Raw genomic sequence first — 16,531 nt, forward strand, 5'->3', positions numbered from 1 at the left:
CACTACTACTGTACATTTATTAGGAGGATTTCCGTACAGTACATTTCTATGCAGAACAGAAGCAAACAAATAACCATTGTCAAAGGTATAAATCCTTTTAAAATTTTTAACAATGTAAATGTCATGTTTACATCCGTAATGCACTGGAAGGCAAGGTCACTTCGGTCCATTTCTTTAGTAATGAAAGTCATTCAGTGGCATTTGTTATTCTATTTTTGGTGATAACATTTTTGGAGGATTTTTCCACCGCCTTTGTCAATTTTCAGAAAGGGAGAGATGCAGGGGCGTGACTAGGAAAGGCTAGGGCCCCTTTAGCCTTAAGAAAAATATATACATATGTGTGTTTGATCAAACAACTGCTGCCTCTTTCGGCTTCTTTTTTATTAGCGGCACTTGTGTTTCATACATCACATATTTGTGTATGAAGCTGCAATAAAAATATCAGAAAGTTTGAGCAAAGATTTGCTGGATTACTTAGATTAATTATTTTCTCTCACAGGTTTATACAATCTCACACATCTATACACTTACACACACATTTATATACTTATATACACATGCATACAGTTCTATACCTCTACACACATACACACTCATGGACACACATTTATGAAAGCATATATAAATTTATACACTTAAACATACAGTATGTACACATCAAATACACACATACAGTGTATACACACATATCAAAAACACACATATAGTATATATACATAATATGATTACCCATGCAGCATAAACACATATATACAGTACCATACAGTACCCATACAGACATACATTATATAAATACGCACACAGTATATACATATCTTATACTATATACACACATACAGAATATACAAAATATACAAAGACATATACATCACATATACACACATATAGCACATATTCACACACATACAGTACATAAACACACACAGTAAGTACTACTTACACCAGTTACATACAGCATATACACCAATTACAGCATATATACCTCACACACATACAGCAGATTTCACATCACATATACACATGCAGCACATACACACATACTTACAGTACCATATACACATGCATACAGCATACATGCACATACATATAGTATATACACACCATGCACACACATACAGCATATATACCATATACACATCCATACATGTATACACTTATACAAACTTATCTTACCAGGCAGTCTTCTTACCCAGTAGCTACTGACTAAATGGGGGAAGTACACAGTAGAAAGTAAAGATTTCTTATCTGTGCTGCCGGCTAAAGTGTGTACAATGTGCGTATAATGTGCAGCATAATATGTATTTCATAGTGCACATCCTCCATTTTTTAGTGTGGCAGGTTGGGTGACCAGGCCCCCTAACACTATGGTCCTGTAGCAGCTGCTATGGCCAGGGGCGCACCTACCATGAGGCGAGTTGAGAAACTCGCCTCAGGCGGCGCCTCCTGGTGGACGGTGGGGGCGGCATAAGGAGGTCACTTACTCCCAAGACGGCTCCATCCCCGGCCACTTGGGCTGCCCCTTCTGTATGCAGCCGCCTTCCGACCTGCTTCTCTTGGACCCCCGGCCCGCCTCTCCCGTCCGCGGCCAGCCTCTCTCGTCCGCGGCCCACCTCTCTCATTCATTGCCCGCCTCTCACATCTGCCCAACCCACATCTCCCATCCGAGTCCCGCCTCCCCTGTCCGCGTCCCGCCCCGCCCGACTCAGCCGTCCACGTCCCGCCCGCTTCAGCCGTCCACGGCCCTCCCACCTCAGCCGTCCGCGGCCCTCCCGCCTCATCCGTCCGCGGCCCTCGCGCCTCAGCCATCCGCGGCCCTCCCGCCTCATCCGTCCGCGGCCCTCCCGCCTCAGCCGTCCGCGGCCCGCCCGCCTCAGCCGTCCGCGGCCCGCCGTCATGGTAAGTATGTAGCTGTTATATCTTTAGATTGTATATATGTATATTTAGACTGTATAAAAGTGTGTGTATACTGTATGTGTGTTGTGAGTGTGTATATATGCATGCTACATGAGTGTATATGCTGTATATATGTGTACATGCTGTATGTGTGTGTATACATATATATATATATATATATACATACATACATAACGGCACGCTGTATGTATTATATGGTATATGGGGCACACTGTATGTATTATATGGTATATGGGGGCGCACTGCATGTATTATATGGTATATGGGGGCACACTGCATGTATTATATGGTATATGGGGGCGCACTGCATGTATTATATGGTATATGGGGGCACACTGCATGTATTATATGGTATATGGCGCCACGCTGTATGTATTATATGATATATGGGGCACGCTGTGTGTATTATATGGTATATGGCGGCACACTGTATGTATTATATGGTATATGGCGGCACGCTGTATGTATTATATGGTATATGGAGGCACGCTGTATGTATTGTATGGTATATGGCGGTACACTATATGTATTATATGGTATATGGCGGCACACTGTATGTATTATATGGTATATGGCGGCACACTGTATGTATTATATGGTATATGGGGGCACGCTGTATGTATTATATGGTATATGGGGGCACGCTGTATGTATTATATGGTATATGGGGGCACACTGTATGTATTATATGGTATATGGCAGCACGCTGTATGTATTATATGGTATATGGCGGCACACTATATGTATTATATGGTATATGGCGGTACACTATATGTATTATATGGTATATGGCGGCACACTGTATGTATTATATGGTATATGGCGGCACACTGTATGTATTATATGGTATATGGGGGCACACTGTATGTATTATATGGTACATGGCTGCACGCTGTATGTATTATATGGTATATGGCGGCACACTGTATGTATTATATGGTATATGGCGGCACGCTGTATGTATTATATGGTATATGGCGGCACACTGTATGTATTATATGGTATATGGCAGCACACTGTATGTATTATATGATATATGGCTGCACGCTGTATGTATTATATGGTATATGGCGGCACACTGTATGTATTATATGGTATATGGCGGCACACTGTATGTATTATATGGTATATGGCGGCACGTTGTATGTATTGTATGGTATATGGAGGCACACTGTGTGTATTATATGGTACATGGCGGCACGCTGTATGTATTATATGGTATATGGCGGCACGCTGTATGTATTATATGGTATATGGCGGCACGTTGTATGTATTATATGGTATATGGAGGCACACTGTGTGTATTATATGGTACATGGCGGCACGCTGTATGTATTATATGGTATATGGCGGCACGCTGTATGTATTATATGGTATATGGAGACACACTGTGTGTATTATATGGTATATGGGGGCATGCTGTATGTATTATATGGTACATGGCGGCACGCTGTAAGTATTATATGGTATACGGCGGCACACTGGATCTATTATATATTACATGAAGGACGCTGTATGTATTTTATAATATATGGTGGCATGATGTATTGATTTTATATTATATCGCGGATTGTTGTATGTATTTTGTTCTTTGTGGTAGCTTGCTTTGTTTATTATATAGTACATGGAGGGATGCTCTTATGTATTTTGCATTGCTTTATTTCCGAAGTAAACCAATATGATTTATTTGGGTCTGGTTCTGACACTCCTTGATATATTACATATATGGAGTGGGGGGGGGGGGGCGTCTTTCTATAGCTCGCCTCAGGCAGCAGAAAGGCTAGGTGCACCCCTGGCTATGGCTGCCTCCCTTGTAGCTTCTGGAGGCAAGTAGGGAAGGGGATAGGGCCATCTGCCATTTCTGGATTTATCATCTTTGGCACCTCGTCCTCAATTATGCCAGGAGATATAAGGATGGGGGTGCTATGCTGGTATTGCTTAATATTCCCCATTTAACTAAGGAAAAAAATAGTATTTTAAATTTGCACATTATTTTTAAATATATGTAAAATTTGATGCTGCATTAACAAGATGAGTAAGTGGATATGAACAGATTTCCAACAGAATGATTAATCATATTGTATTTCCCTAATATTCTAAAATTATATGCTTAACATTTAAGATGTTGGAAGAGAACTTAAATAGACTTCTGACTTCATCTATTTGTTTCCAAGGTTTGCTGACCTTTATTTATTACATAAAGTGGTTATATTAGTATTTTTCCATTGACCAATGTAACAATACAGGGGACTTCATTTTATCTTATGTGTGGTCTCGGATTTAGAAATCTCTCCTAGAGGAGTCATTATGGGCAAATACCCCTAAGGCTAGGGACACATGGGTCAGAATACCTGCAGCTAAGCCATGGGAGAGTTGCCAGTGACAAACCAGAAGCAGGTCAATAAATGCTGCAGGCTCTAGGCTTGCATCAAAGAATTGGCAGCCCAAACCAGTCATTTGTATAAATTTTATGCCACGGTTGCATTCACTGTAGAATATCTGAAATGGAAATTCTACTTTAAACCCGACCTGTGTGTTTTTCAGTTTAAAACACTTCGAGTTCCTCTAGTACAATTATTCTCATGATGGATATCCTATTGATTGAGTCTCCAGCGATCGAATGCTTCTCCTAAACCTAGAACCTTGTTCTGTGTTACTATTGAGAAAAGACTTTATGCTCATATATAACATGTGTGTGATAGAGGAAGCAGATGGACTGCACCCATTTGGATGATATATAGAGGAAAGAAAAATCAAGAGTAAACCTAATCTAATCTGATGATGGATCATTGTCAGATATTATACTGTAACTCTTATTGGGACTTGAACAGCTAGCCAGTATTCTGCTATAGAATGTCATAATCCAATGTTTCCAGCAGATGGTAGCATCTCCCTTCATATAACTCACAGTTCTTATAGATCCTGGCATTTAGGAGTCTGCAGCGGAGACTAACAACAACACAATTAAAATTGATGATATTGTGCTGAATCCAATATTTCAAACTTGTCATATTTAGCTTGTACTAATGCAGTATAGCACTATCCTATAAAATGGGATGCAGCACACCTAAATCCATTATAATACTGAAGTTTATTCCCTAGAGGATAGTTATGTGTTGGCATGAATAACCAGTTTTACTAGTTCATGATGACTTCTTCTGGCTATGACTCTATTTTCTAGGACCGTACATGTCTATCAATTGTGATATTTCTATAAATCCTTTTTTTTTTAGGATTCATTGCTGCTGATATTAAAGGAACAGGCTCCTGGACACAACTGTACCTGATTACAGATTACCATGAAAATGGCTCCCTCTACGACTATCTGAAGTCCACCACACTTGATACAAAAGCTATGCTGAAGTTGGCTTACTCATCCGTCAGTGGGCTCTGCCATCTGCATACTGAGATATTTGGGACAAAGGGGAAACCAGCAATAGCCCACCGGGACCTTAAAAGCAAGAACATATTGGTGAAGAAAAATGGAACGTGCTGTATAGCAGACCTGGGATTGGCAGTAAAATTCATTAGGTTAGTAATATAAGATAATTAGGTTAGTACATAATATGTTATTTGCTAGTTCACTGAAGCATAGACAATGTCTTTGAACTCCCTCATGTTGTGTCTTCTCTTCCTCCCCCTCCCTCAGCTCTCTCTCTCCTCAAGTCAATGAAATGATCACTCTCATGATTTGTCAGTGATGTCTTACACTGGAAGGAGCTTTATCATTTGTACACCATTGTGAATATGTGTACTCGGATGACTAAATAGAAATGACGCTCTAATCTGAGCGTGCACATGGAATGGATATCTAGTTAGACAGCAGCAGTTACATAACATGTGTACAGTTATTTATTCATGACCCAACTGCTTAAATAATCTATACAGATGGGGACTGTCCATATTCTTGACATTACCTGATCAATAATGGGGGTCAAAGAATCCTCTACATCAGGACTTTCTGATGGCTGGACTATGATGATAATTGTATTCCGTATGTTCTGTAAAGTACACACATCCTAAGGCATAATGACATACTTATCTATATACACTGGGTACAAAAAGTATTCAGATCCCTTTACATTTTTCACGCTTTGTTTCATTGCAGCCAATTGGTAAGATCAAAAAAGCCAAAATCTATCTAATATTTTGGTCTTAGTGAAGAATATCATCGGTCTTAGTGAAGAAAAACCCTTTCCATATATCCTGTCCAGCTGCCTTACTGAAGAGCACTGAGTTAGGCCCAGTTCACACTATCACTATTATTTGAGTTACACCCTGCGTATAGAGGGGTATAACGGAAAGAGAAGGATGGAATACAGAAGTTGTATGGAAGGTCATCCAAGGTTCCATGTACAGAAGGAAACCTTCCTTCATATTTTCGGAAATTAAATATCAAAAATTGTGCGGGCTTCTGCACAATTTTTGCCAATAAAAATAATAACAGGTTAATATTAGTGTGAACGTAGCCTTAAGCAACCTCAAGGTGAAGCACAAATTTTTTAAAATTATTTAACTTGATGTTTCTTACTGAATGGAACAGAAAAGTGTTTCAAGTAGCTGGAAAACTTCTACTAATTATATCCAACACTGCAGAATATAAAAATAAGAATGTGCATTTATAGCCTGGACAACTTTAATAATAAGATGGTAGGGTGGGTAGCTGATACATTATGTAGCTGCAGGTAGGGTCATGTAGAGCAGAATTGTCTGGGATGAGCAGTAATTTGCTGAATTTTATGTCACAGGGAAAACATAGATGGGTAATTCGGCTATTATTTTGTTTCTGTAGAAATGTGACCTAATTTTCTAGACGTTTTCTTCATTAAAGATTCATTTTATTATTCTTCATTCACTTCAACTCATATGTGCTTTGAAAATTGCTCCCAAACTCCATTTCTTTTCATTTCAGAACACAAACGCTAATACATGTTTTGTTTTTTCTTCTTCTGCAAGTCATTCCATCCCATTAAAATCTAATCAAATGAAAAAGGTATTAGGAAACATTCTTGCACTTTAAACAGCTCGGACATTAAGAATAAAAAGACAAAAGAAGCAAATAACTTGTGTTTTATTTACGCAGCTCAATTGTGCATCCAAACAAAATTCCCACTAAGCGACCTAGACAAAGGCGCTTATTAGAGACTAATACAGAGGTGGAAGGCGGCCTTTCTTTTACTTCAAAGTGTAGTTTAGCGTTCAGTAGAAGAAATCTGTTCCTGTGTTCCGTAAAGATTTCATTGTTGTTGCTGTCGTTGGGGTTTAGTCAAATGCTAATGAAATGTCAGAAATAGAGCTGATACCCACTGAGTTCTGTGTCTAATTGTGACTGAGCATTTGAATACTTAAATCTAGCCTGGGGATAGGAAGTCTCTCCACTCTACTTCTGGTTCACACTATTGTTATTCCGTACGGTGTGGCCCTAGCAGGCCAATGTAGTCAGGATTCTGACAGTGATTGATTTCTGTTTAGACTGATTGCATACACCCACACTTTACCTTAAATGTCCTATATGAATCTAATAATCACAGGATAATATAACTCCAGACTTGGGTTTCCCAGGCACTTTGTGATGTTTAGAAAGTCATTTCAGACACAGCTAAAAATCTGAGTAGTCCGAGTATGAATAGATTTAAAAGGTCTGCCGCTACAGCAGGGATCTGGTTTTGAAAATGCATCTAAAATTATTGTAATTTGCAATTCTGAGTTCATAGAATGAACCATATATCCAGTTATAGCCAAAGCAGCTACAAATATTTCATTTAACCCCTTAGGGACGTGGCCCTTTTCGTTTTTGCATTTTCATTTTTCACTCCCCACCTTCAAAAATCTGTAACTTTTTTTATGTTTCCATGTAAAGAGCTGTGTTTGGGCTTGTTTTCTGCATAACAAATTGAACTTTATTATTCCATGCCGTATACTGGGAAGCTGGAAAAAAATTCAGAATGCAGTGAAAATGATAAAAAAACGCATTTGCACCGTTTTCTTGTGGGCTTGGATTTTACAGCTTTTACTGAGTGCCCCAAATCACATGTCTATTTTATTCTTTGGTTCGATGCGATCATGAGGATACCAAATTTGTACAGGTTTTATAATTTTTCATACATTTAAAAAAATTTAAACCTTCTGTACAAAAAAAAATTCTTCATTTTGCCATGTTCTGGCACTAATAACTTTTTCATACTTCAGTTTATGGAGCTGTGGGTGGTGTCATTTTTTGCGACTTTTGATGACGTTTCTAATGATTCATTTTTAGTACTCTATGTGCTTTTGATCACTTTGTATAGAATTATTTATGTTTTTCAAAATGGCAAAAAAGTGGCATTTTCGACTTTGGGCCCCAATTTGCTTTACGGGGTTAAATGCCGGGAAAAATTGCTAATATATTTTGATAGATCGGACATTTTGGGACATGATGATACCTAATGTGTTTATGATTTTTACTGTTTATAAATATTTATATCAGTTCTAGGGAAAGGAGGGGTGATTTTAACTTTTACTTTTTTTTACTATTTTTTCATATTTTTTAAAACAAAATTTTAATTTTTTTTTACCATTATTTTAGATCCTCCAGGGTAATTTAACCCTGCAGGGTCCGATTGCTAATACTATATACTACAATACTACTATATTGCAGTATATAGCTATTTGACAATGATTTTTAATAGCCTGCCCCCTGGTGGCTATTAGAAATCATTGCACCTGGCAAGCCTCAATGAGACTCTAGGCTGCCATAGCAACCGATCACCGCCCTATGATGACGTTCCAGGCGGTGGCGATCGGGCATCCAAGATGGCAGCCGGCATTTGACTGTAAGTTAGGTGCCGCGGTCGAACAGGTTAACTGCCACGATTGGTGCCAGCACCAACTGCGGCAGTGACAGGCGGGTGTTGGCTGTATTATACAGACGTTATCCCTTGTGTATGGTGAGAGCTCAGATCGTGGGCTCTCTCCATACACCCCTTGCCGCACGAGGATGATATAGTTCGTCCGCGGTCGGCAAGTTGTTAAAAGGAAAGTCAAGTGATTTGAATTAGTGAAGTGCAGTGTATAATCTTCCCATGTGGTGGCACTGTAGGGGAATTGTACATCTGAAATTTACTCTATATTATAGCAGAAAATCCTGGGGCTCTTCGGACGAAAAAGAATGTAAAAAGTAAAATACTTTTATGGTCCCTGATATGAGGTCAAAACAAAAGGGGTTAGCTGTTAATAGAATGCTCCTTGTTGGCAGCACATGCACATCTGGAAATTCGGGGGTCTCCCAAAGGCAAATTTTACAGTATACCCTGCACTATATTACATACATTGCTATTAGCTCTTATCATTTTTTTTGTCCAAAAGATTTAGAAAGACACAGTTGAGAAAGAAGCGTTTGCATATTCTTCTTTATTTGTTCTAATTTGTGAGCTTGTTTAGAGAGAATTTTACCCCACTAGACTACTAGCCCCCTCAGGTAGGGTATGAAATATCCTTCTCACCCGCTTATCTCTAAAAAAGCCTTCCTCAAAGTCAAGTTGGTGTTATTCAGGGGTCGGCGTGGGGCATCTATATTCATGGGTAAGGTTTGACATATTCAGTTTTCATTTTCCAGCAATAATTTCAGCACCAGGACAAATTCTTTGGTCCTTCCCATGTAACAAATATTTATAGACAGAGCATCTCACTTGAACAATATAAACCATATATGTTTGTTATCCACACCCCTGCCGTGTTTAGCCAGGGTTATGACCCCCTGAGCATATGTCTAAATATTCATGTTTTTTATATGTAAAATACAATAAAGTCGATTTTTTACTTTTCTATGATCGCAATGTGGTGGAATTTTTGCTTTTTGGTCTAATGATTGTTCGTTTGTTCCACATTATACACCATTGTCTGCATTTGTGGCAAATCTTTGCAGGAGATACTAGTGTTGGGTTTACTGTAGGGGAATTGTACATCTGAAATTTACTCTATATTATAGCAGAAAATCCTGGGGCTCTTCGGACGAAAAAGAATGTAAAAAGTAAAATACTTTTATGGTCCCTGATATGAGGTCAAAACAAAAGGGGTTAGCTGTTAATAGAATGCTCCTTGTTGGCAGCACATGCACATCTGGAAATTCGGGGGTCTCCCAAAGGCAAATTTTACAGTATACCCTGCACTATATTACATACATTGCTATTAGCTCTTATCATTTTTTTTGTCCAAAAGATTTAGAAAGACACAGTTGAGAAAGAAGCGTTTGCATATTCTTCTTTATTTGTTCTAATTTGTGAGCTTGTTTAGAGAGAATTTTACCCCACTAGACTACTAGCCCCCTCAGGTAGGGTATGAAATATCCTTCTCACCCGCTTATCTCTAAAAAAGCCTTCCTCAAAGTCAAGTTGGTGTTATTCAGCCTTATGTCCTCGGAGACAAACCCAATTTACCAGATAGATCCTAAATACAAATATGTCTATTGCGGGTATCTCCTGCAAAAAATGTGTTGTTCTGTTTTATTAGAGACATTTTATTGTAACAGAGCTTCTGCTTGCCATAGGTTCATTGCAATCCTAGATAAAAAGACATGTTTTCTGGTTTGTTGTTTAGGTAGTTCTACCCTATGTATTTCCTGAAGTTGAGTACAAAACCAACACAGAATTTAGGATTAAAGACTACATATATTCATGGACTATCAGGAGTTGAAAACAGCTATAAGGAAATGTTCTCTGATTTTGCTTGCTTGCAATGTTGTGTTTATATGCAGCCTATTTTGTGCCTTTCAGTGATACCAATGAAGTGGACATACCCCCAAATACTAGAGTCGGCACAAAGCGTTATATGCCTCCCGAGGTTCTTGATGAGAGCTTAAACAGAAACCACTTCCAGTCATATATAATGGCAGACATGTACAGCTTTGGCCTCATCCTCTGGGAAGTCGCGAGAAGATGTATATCTGGAGGTAACTGAATCAATATCATTATCTCACCCTAATCTTTTATACATACGAATGCAGTAAATAATGTAGTTTTACTGAACTCTCTTGGAAGCTCCATTTTTAATAACTCTGAGCTTGCAAATCTATAACCAATGATTTGTGTCCGAAGGAAGAAACCTCCTTAATGAGCAGTTGGCAAGAACAAACACTGTATTTTCCTTACGGCAGAATAGAAATTCTTTCCTCAGCTTGATTCCTTGTAGAAATAAGTCGAGGGAAAGTGAAAACAAAATACAATTTCATAAAATCTTTTTTCAGGTATATTAGAAGAATACCAGCTGCCCTATCATGATGTTGTACCAACCGACCCGTCTTATGAAGACATGAGGGAAATTGTCTGTATCCGGAGGTTGCGACCCTCATTTCCGAACAGATGGAGCAGTGATGAGGTATGGGAGGGGGCCATGAAACCTTCTAGATTTTTCGTGATTTGTTTAGTTATATTATACAATCTACATTTTCTGATGTGATGTTTTTAATATTTTCTTCATTCGACAAGGAATATTCCATTGCTTCTTTTAATTACTTACATTTACAGACCAAAGAATGATAAATGTTTCGCTAACCTGGGAATTCAGATTTGAGCCTTCACTGATAAAATAGTGATTACCAAGGCATTAAAGGAAGTTTCTGTAGATGTTTAATAGAAAACGTATTAGACATTTGTGTCTCTTATATTCATTAGTGACATGTAGATGCTGTAAACTAAGATATTATAAAGCCTTTTACACTTCTTCTCTAAACCCTATTCACTTTGTATGGAGATCATGGAAACAATGCAGCTTTGAGATGGTCTCTTTCCATAATCCTAGTCTGTTCTCTATTTATTCTCAACCTGGATGCAATGACTGCAGCCACTTGGATAGATTTGGGGACCTCAGTTGTGAGACATTTATGTGAGACATGTGAGACATTTATGTGAGACATGTGAGACATTTATGCCATTGTAGGTGGTAAGACTGCTAAGGTTAAAGTGGTTGTGTCTTTAAAGTATAACAATCATTTGAGATAATTTTTTATATTTTGTGTGTTATGTGGCCATTTTTCTAGTACCCTTTATTAGCAAATTCTGCTTAGTTTGTAAAGAAACAAGCTGCAGTGCTCCCTCTTGCAGAGAGCAGTATTGTCTACACATCTCTGGGCAGTGAGGATTAACCCCTCCACTTTCAGCTTGATGTTAGAAAATAATGCTCATATGTTACTACAGCTAGAAAGAGAGCAGAAAGGGTTAACACTCACTGCTCTTTGTTACAAAATAGAACACAGAGGAGAGAGAGAGTCCTGTCTTCAGTCTGGTATACTGATCTGTTAAGAAGTAAAGCTGCTAGTAAGGGGCACTTTGCAGACTGTTTCTTTACAAACTAAGCAGAATTTTTATATTCAGTATATTAGACCCCCCCCTCCCCTCCCCATCCCGCACACACACAAAACATTAAAATGATCTAAGATGACTGTTAGTCTTTAACTATATTTATCTCCTAGCCACAGGAATATTTATTTTATCTTGAAGTATGGTGTAAAGTATGGAGAATGTAATCTTGAGTATTTAACCATATTGAAAACTATTTTTTTCTCTGCAGTGTCTGAGACAGATGGGAAAACTGATGACAGAGTGTTGGGCTCATAATCCAGCATCCCGCCTCACAGCATTACGAGTAAAGAAGACACTAGCCAAAATGTCAGAGTCTCAAGATATCAAACTTTGATTTGATTTGTGACTTTAAGAACGTGGACTGTGATATCCAAGAACGTGGACTTATTTTCTGGGACTGAAAAGAGAATATACATTTGTGCAGATTGAACAACTATGTTCACCTCAACACCACAAATGTCAAGACAGACAGAAACTTTCCAGAGACAACCTGGACACTTGTAGACCATCATAACTCAGGATGGTGAACAAAGGAAACAGAGCTTCAACAACTAGATGAAAGAATTAGCATGTTGCTTTCTGTGAAAGCAAATTCGTTTTTAATGTTTTAAACAAAAAACAGATTTCTTTAATCTTCTGATAATAAAAACTGATGTAAACTGAAGTTTGGTATATGGTTGTCTAATGTCATGGGCAGAGGGTGCATCTCAGGCTACCAAAGCACAGTGTACAGAAAGCTCTCCAAGGAGAAGAAACTGGCACTACACCTTTTCTTAAGACAAAACACCATAATATACATTTCTTAAATGAAAACGACCACTTGGGTAGCCATGATTTAAACTAAATACACTTACAGGTGGGGCTTTTGTTCCATATGTGGTAACAAGTCTTTAGTAGACTCAAAATGCCTGTATCGTGCAAAAAAAGACAAATATGCTAATTAGCCTGGGTGTTCCAGCGTTGTCACACAGGCCACCTGGCGCTCCTTCGGCTCCTAAAATATGCACGCCTCTTCCACCCACTCCCATCCTCCTGCCCAAAAGCCGGTGATATCACCAGGCTCTCTGGAAGTCTCACACATGTACAGTCCTCATACCTATAAGGCATAGGAGCGCCCAGGGTAATGAGCAGATTTTAAAAAGGATTTTTTTTTTTTTTGCGCCATACATGCATTTCAGGCCTAACAAAGACATGTGCCATCAAAAAGAAGAAAAGCTCAACCTGTTTTTCAGTTTAAATCATGGATACCCAAATGGGAATCAAAAATCAAAACACAGATTTGCGGCACTTCAACCATCTTCCTCCATAAAACTTCCTTTGTATTTCACATTGATATATATAAATATGTATTCATCCAAAGTATTGCAGAAGTAGAGCTCATTCACAGGATTGGAGGATGGCTGTTTGACATATCATGTCATGAATCATTTAGGTGCCATCATGAATCATGTAAACAATGGAGGATATTTTTTAGGCCTGTACTGCAGTATATTTGGCATACAAGCCCTTAAATAATTAATAATTATAATAATTAAATAATTTCTCTGCACTTGGTTAAAACACAATTCTACACCAGGCACTACACCAACATTACGCCAGAACTGCTGGTAGGTGCAGCCACCCGCCAGATACTTTGATATCTTGATATATCCGATGCGCAGGAGGGGGCGGGGGAACAACATATGATGATGCACAATGCACCAGCGCATGATAAATAAATCCCTATATGTTGATGTAAATATAAAAAGAGCATGAAGATAGGTGATAGATACAAATCTCTTTCTAATTGGATTATTGGATATAGAGTGCCAAGTCTTTGAAGTTGGTGACCATTTTAAAAATATTAAGAAGAATCTTGCAATAAGAGGATTCAGGCAAAGAATATTGTATGTTTTTTGTATTGTGAGCATAAATAGTGTTCTTTAACTGTTAAAAATCAACCAGTGTGTGTCTCTTCTGGTTTAGTTCTTTAGTAAGCTGATTTAGAAGAAGAAGCGATGTTAGGGTTGAAAGTACCTATGTCTGATATTGTGTCTATATAGTAGGAATAGATTTTTTGCAAAACTATGTTATGAGGGTGTTAATGGGGGAGATATATTAAAGGGATTGGCCTCTATTAAGAAAATTTACGGTACTAGGATAATTACAATACCCTAACCGGGTCACCCATATTGTACTTACCCTTAAACTCTCTCTTCTGTCCATGGGAGAAGTAGGACTCAGGGCTTCCAGTGAGTAATGAGACCTGTGGTTGCTATAGACAGAAGAGAAAGTTTGCTATGGTTAGTACATTATGGGTGACCCTATTGAGATTGTACTTGTCCTGTCTTATAATTTGTCAACCCCTTTAAGCCTTTTTTGAAGCAGAAAAAGTTGCAAAACATCAGCCATTACTACTACTTTTCAATTTTCACAGTTTTTTTTTAAATGGAGGTTTTTTACTACGACATTCTTTGTGTGGACTGTAATAAGTGGGGCCATTGGCGTACATTGGATTTTTGAGCTACCTTTCATGCCAGAGAACTGCCAGCATAGATGGGCACAAGTACTGCTGAGGCCCCACACTTTATTTACAATGAGGTCTGCATCTTCCCATAAATTAGGTGATGCTACAACTTGGCAAATAAATATCATGGCTGGCATGAAAAACACTCATCTGCATTCAGAAAAAACATTTAAAATGATAACAGTTTATCTAGTTGTATTTGCTGTGTGCACCACCACGCTGCTCATTACATGACTTTCCTCCTGCACATAACTAGCCACTGTTCTGAAATATATTTCTTACTAGAATTCACAGCACTCATGCCAAAACCTATGCAGGTTAATATTAAAAATAATGAGCATTTTGTCAGCTACTATCCAATATTTCATGAAGATCATTGCTTCTGTCAGAAAAGTCATTGAGATCCATTAAAATGAAGAGAAAGGGTTACCTGGAACGAAGCCTTAAATCATCCGGGATAACGACTGTGGTTGTAAATGACAATAGTAGTAAAGTTTGAGATGCCAGACAATCAATTCTGGACTTTAAATGATGCTTTTAGCCTCCTGGGTTCCAGTTAAAACCAATAAAAGCATATCTTCCCTCCATGACCCACAATGGTTTATGTGCTGCACACACCTACAGTATCTGGTGTGGATTCATTAAAGGTTTTCAATGATTTGTCTTACTTTACAGTTGCTTATGTCTTTTAACATCTTTTAAGATGCAGTATTCTTAAAGATGAATGATGAATAATTTAATTTTAGAAGGGAAATAAGATTATTGTCAATTAATGTATATTAAATGATCAGGATATTATTTTAATATGGTTTATGAGCTACTTAGTAGAAACTTGTGGGATGGAAAAAATGCTAGAATCCCTGCCCCAAGGAAAAATATATTAAGCTTTTTACCTATGCTCTTTTCTAGGGTTAAATCAAACAAGATGCCCCTCACCTCCAGAACAAGAATTTACATTTATTGGTGAACAAAAAAATCAACTTCTCAAACATCCTTATAACTCTCCAAACTCTGAACTATTGGAATATTTGTCCCCAATCTCTCATGTTTAGCAATAGCACTTTCCTTAAATGACTACTTCATGTCCATGTAGCTGCTTGTAGCGCATTTGTGCTGCAACAGTCAGTGATTTTATTCCACAAATTCTTCACCCATGTCACAACCCATAAAAGATCCACTAATACTAATGTACGGCTTGGGGGGAGATGTAGCAATGACAGCCGCTAGGTCTTATTTTCAGGGGAGGTCTTATATTGCTAAGATTGAACAAAATTGTACTAGGTCTTATTTTCGGGGGATGTCCTATTTTAGGGGAAACAGGATATAATACTGCCCCTATGTTCAAGAATAGAAGAACTACAGTATTATTATATTCATAACACAAATATCTGTACCACCATTAGAGATGGGCGAATTTTTAAAAAATTCGATTCACCAAGTTCGCCTATCGAATCATGGCGAATCACGTTAAAAAACAGGTATTTCCTGGCTGCAGAGAGCCTGTAGAGTGTAGTAGAACGTTGTGCCATGCTCAAACATGCATAGGGAGCGTGGTTTGGTCTTCAAACAATGCTGTGTTTTAGTATGACACGCACATGACAGCCGCCACTCTTAGAATCGCTTCACTCTTCAATTCCATGGGCACTTACAGAGGCCAACTTGACCAAATAAGTGAAGCATGAACGCAGCCTGACAAGGTAACGTCTGTGCCAGCTTGAAAGGACCGAGGGCCAAAATCCCACTATAACATTAAAGAGTGCACTATGTTGATTTGACA

The 16,531-nt window shown here is 38.4% G+C and overlaps 1 protein-coding gene across 4 annotated transcripts in view; it reads left to right on the plus strand.

The window, feature by feature from the left end:
• BMPR1B (bone morphogenetic protein receptor type 1B) overlaps positions 1-12,917 on the plus strand; it is a 264,614-nt gene extending 251,697 nt beyond the window's left edge. For 3 of the 4 annotated variants that reach the window (XM_072117903.1, XM_072117917.1, XM_072117912.1), the window contains 4 exons: positions 5,148-5,445; positions 10,665-10,840; positions 11,135-11,265; positions 12,457-12,916. In XM_072117903.1, the coding sequence (XP_071974004.1) occupies positions 5,148-5,445; positions 10,665-10,840; positions 11,135-11,265; positions 12,457-12,582 (731 nt within the window). In that variant the 3' untranslated portion in view covers positions 12,583-12,916. Of the gene's footprint in view, positions 1-5,147; positions 5,446-10,664; positions 10,841-11,134; positions 11,266-12,456 lie in introns of all 4 variants that reach the window. The other variant, XM_072117926.1, reaches the window with a different exon arrangement.
• The last annotated feature ends 3,614 nt before the right edge of the window (positions 12,918-16,531 follow it).

This window comes from Engystomops pustulosus, chromosome 1 (genome assembly GCF_040894005.1).
Source record: "Engystomops pustulosus chromosome 1, aEngPut4.maternal, whole genome shotgun sequence".
Lineage (NCBI taxonomy): Eukaryota > Metazoa > Chordata > Amphibia > Anura > Leptodactylidae > Engystomops > Engystomops pustulosus.